This window comes from Arachis stenosperma, chromosome 2 (genome assembly GCF_014773155.1).
Source record: "Arachis stenosperma cultivar V10309 chromosome 2, arast.V10309.gnm1.PFL2, whole genome shotgun sequence".
Classification (NCBI taxonomy): Eukaryota; Viridiplantae; Streptophyta; class Magnoliopsida; order Fabales; family Fabaceae; genus Arachis; species Arachis stenosperma.
The window spans coordinates 111565322-111569082 of record NC_080378.1 but is presented as its reverse complement, the minus strand read 5'-3'; the positions used below and the strand labels follow the sequence as shown (position 1 = coordinate 111569082).

The window sequence follows — 3761 nt, the reverse complement described above, 5'->3', positions numbered from 1 at the left end:
TATATATTTTGATTTACAAAATTTATCAAAACTAAGACCACTCATAAATATATTTACACGGACCAAATCAAGTGTACATTAATCCAATATATTTTATATATTTTAATGTGTGTTTTTCACATTATAAAGATTATTGAGTATATATATATATATATATATATATATATATATATATATATATATAGACAAATTGAAGTGTCCTGTTACACACACATCCACAGACTAGTAGTCAAATTGCATTTTTCTTTTGAAGAAGTATAGAGAGCTAATGGAATATTTGTACAATATGTGCAATGGAGGTTTAAAAATATTCGATTCAGTATTAGATATATAATCATTAGTGTTACCTTTTCCTATTTGCTTTATGTTTTTGGGATGAGTGGTTTTGATGACATGATATCAGAGCTCTAGATTCGAATGGTCAAGAGTTCGATCTTTGGTCATGTTCATTTTTTAAGTAATATTGGGCCAAATAAATAGCTTATTATACACATTGTACAAATATTTCATTGGCACCGTAATGAGATTCTTCTCTTTTATTTTGTGCTCTTTTAATCTTATTATTTAATTTATATTATGTATATTATTTAATTTGAACTTGCCTCTTCCTGCATTTATTAAAGGATAGCTACGACTCACTCTTTTATGAAAAAAAAAAAGAGGTTATTATAACTTAGAAGAATATCAATTATTGTTTACATATTCATGAATAGAGAGGGTGGAATATGGTTCTTTAGTGCATGAAACAAACAAAAGAAATCAAGAACAGCAGAGTGGGATATGCAATAATAAGATCATAATTATTGGTGTAACTTAATTATTAGTAACCAAAATTGAACACCAAATAAATAATATAATATTATTTAAGTGGTGGTAACTATTTGGTCCCTTCTATGTAAAAGGAAAACAGGATAATATTCTCTGTTATCTCCATACTCATAACTTGGTCAAATTAAATGAAAATTTATATAAATTTGGTAATTTAGGTAGCATTTTTTGTTCATGTTTTGAGGTTAAGTCTGAAAGGAGAAAGGATGATATGTAGAGGCATGAGCCTTAATTTTTTAAAAGAAATACAAAACAAAAATAGAAAAATGAGCCGCGCTATTTATAAATGCGTCTCCTACCTTCTTTTTCTTTTTTCAATTAATTAATGTTTTAAAAAATACAACAACAAAAAATACAAAAAGAAAGGGGAATAAAGTTACGTAGTTGTGTTTGCTATTTTAAGTTTTCAATGAATAGAAAGATGATAGATTATTAAATGTTGTCTATATAGATAAAACTTTTTTATCTTTTCTTTTATCCAAACATATATATATGTATCTTAGTAATTTTTTTTATATTTCCATTAAGAAGCAGTTGTTAAATGAGACAATTTTATATAAAATTTTTAAAGACAAGGAAAATATTATTAAAGGCAAGGAAAATATTTTTAACGGCTATTTATCTTAATTAATTAAAATCCTCTCTTATTATAGGAGCACCAGAGAGAGCATTTTCCAGATCATCAAGTAATGGTGGAATAATGTTAGCATCATGGAATCCATCAACATCGAAAGCAGACTTCATAGTATCACAAGATGGTTCAGGAACACACAAAACAATAAGAGATGCAGTGGAAGCACTTGCTTTAAGGGGTAGCAAGAATCAAGAAAGAACAATTATTTATGTTAGAGCAGGTGTGTACCATGAGAAGGTTGTGATCGGACCCAAATTGAAGAATGTGATGTTTGTTGGAGATGGCATGGACAGAACCATTGTCACTGGAAGCAGAAGTGTTGCTGATGGTTCTTCTACTCTTGGTTCAGCCACATTTGGTAAGAGTAGCAACACTTTTTGCATTCTCATCACAAATTGGTGAACTTTTTAACAACCTACATACCATCACTAAAAAAAAGGGATAATTACCGGCTATTTTATCATTGAAATTTGTCTACTAAAATTACTGACAGAATTTATGAGAATTTTTCAAAAAAAATTAAATAAATTATTGACATAAATAAAAATCAATCGTTAAATTATTACCAACAGATGTAATCTGTTAATAATAAAAAAAGGTGTTGATAAAAAAATAAATTTATTGATAAATTCATCAATAATCTACTATTTTCTAGTAGTGAGTAATAATTTTTATAATTTAATACATATTTTATTTTTCTTCCTCCCCTTTTTTTCATGTTTAATTTTGACAATTTTACAATAATATTATCTATTAAATTTCTCAACCAAAAGTCATTTAACATCCAATTTTTACATAAAAAAAAAAATTGTACAACTTTATTTTAGTTCCCAAGCAATGAGTGCCTTTATTTTAAATCATATATTTGAACAATTTTATCTATCACTCAAAAAATTCTTGTCTTAAACCACTCAACACTGAAATATTTTCATAACATATTTTAAGAATGATTTTTGCAATATAAATACGTTACATTTTACTAATGAAAAAGTATAAAAAGCTAATTTTTAATTAGAAAATATTAGTCGACATAAGTAATTTAAAATCTAAAGTTAAGAGAATTTATGATTTAAGATTTTAAATTTAATATAGTAAAATAAGAGTTTAATTTTGATATACTGATAGTATAAAATATTTTACATAATTGTATAATTATATCTTTTTTTAGATAATTATTTGCGTAGTTAATGTAGAAGATAAATATATAGTTATTTTTATTGACGTGACATCAAGTGATATTAACAAAAAAAAAAGGTTAATTTTGTAGTATTAGTCTTTATTGGTCAAACTAATTAAACAAATTTTGTACAAAAATAGATATATCTGGAGATGGATTTTGGGCAAGAGACATGACATTTGAAAACACAACAGGACCAAGAAAGCACCAAGCAGTAGCACTAAAATCAGGTTCAGACTTTTCAGTTTTCTACAGATGCAGATTCAGAGCATACCAAGACACACTCTATGTCTTTGCTAACCGCCAATTCTACCGAGATTGCCAAATCTATGGAACCATAGACTTCATCTTCGGAGATGCCACAGTTGTCATTCAAAACAGTGACATCTATGTGAGAAAACCAATGTTGTCCCAATCAAACTATATAGCAGCACAAGGGAGAGAAGACCCTACAAAAACAACTGGGATTTCAATAATCAATTGTAAGGTTAGGCCAACAAGTGATTTTGTTACATCTGAGAGCTCAATCAAGACATTCTTGGGTAGGCCTTGGAAGAAGTATTCTAGGACTGTGGTGATGAAGAGTGATTTGGATGGTTTGATTGATCCGAAAGGATGGGGGCAATGGGACGGTGAATTTGCAATTAGGACTTTGTATTATGGTGAGTATATGAATTATGGGAGTGGTGCTTCTTTAAGGAATAGGGTTAATTGGCCTGGCTTTCATGTTTTGAATAGTGCTAATGAGGCTTATCCTTTCAGTGTTAGTGAGTTCTTGCAAGGTGGTAGGTGGATTCCAGCTTCTGGGGTTCCATTTTCCTCTGGGATCTAATAATAATAAAACTAAATGTCTTTTACTATTTATCCAAAACATATAATAATATTCTATAATTTAAAAATTTTTCTTTGGTTCTTAATGGTACGGAATCCATAGTCCACAAACTAATTGATAAGTGTATCGGGTCGTACCAAATAATATTTTAGATGAGTGAGGGTCGATCCCATGAAGATTGATGGACTAAGCAACAATGGTTGAATGATTCACTTAGTCAGACTAACAGAAAATAGTGTTTTGAGAGTTTAATTGTATTAAACCGTAAATTCAAAGAATTTGAAAGCAAA

General features: G+C 28.5%; 1 protein-coding gene across 1 annotated transcript; it reads left to right on the top strand.

The window, feature by feature from the left end:
* Positions 1-268: 268 nt before the first annotated feature.
* On the top strand, positions 269-3471 carry LOC130963454 (probable pectinesterase/pectinesterase inhibitor 36). The gene is made up of 3 exons (XM_057889567.1): positions 269-299; positions 1482-1820; positions 2780-3471. The coding sequence occupies exons 1-3, from the start codon at positions 269-271 to the stop codon at positions 3469-3471; spliced, it is 1062 nt and encodes a 353-aa protein (XP_057745550.1).
* The last annotated feature ends 290 nt before the right edge of the window (positions 3472-3761 follow it).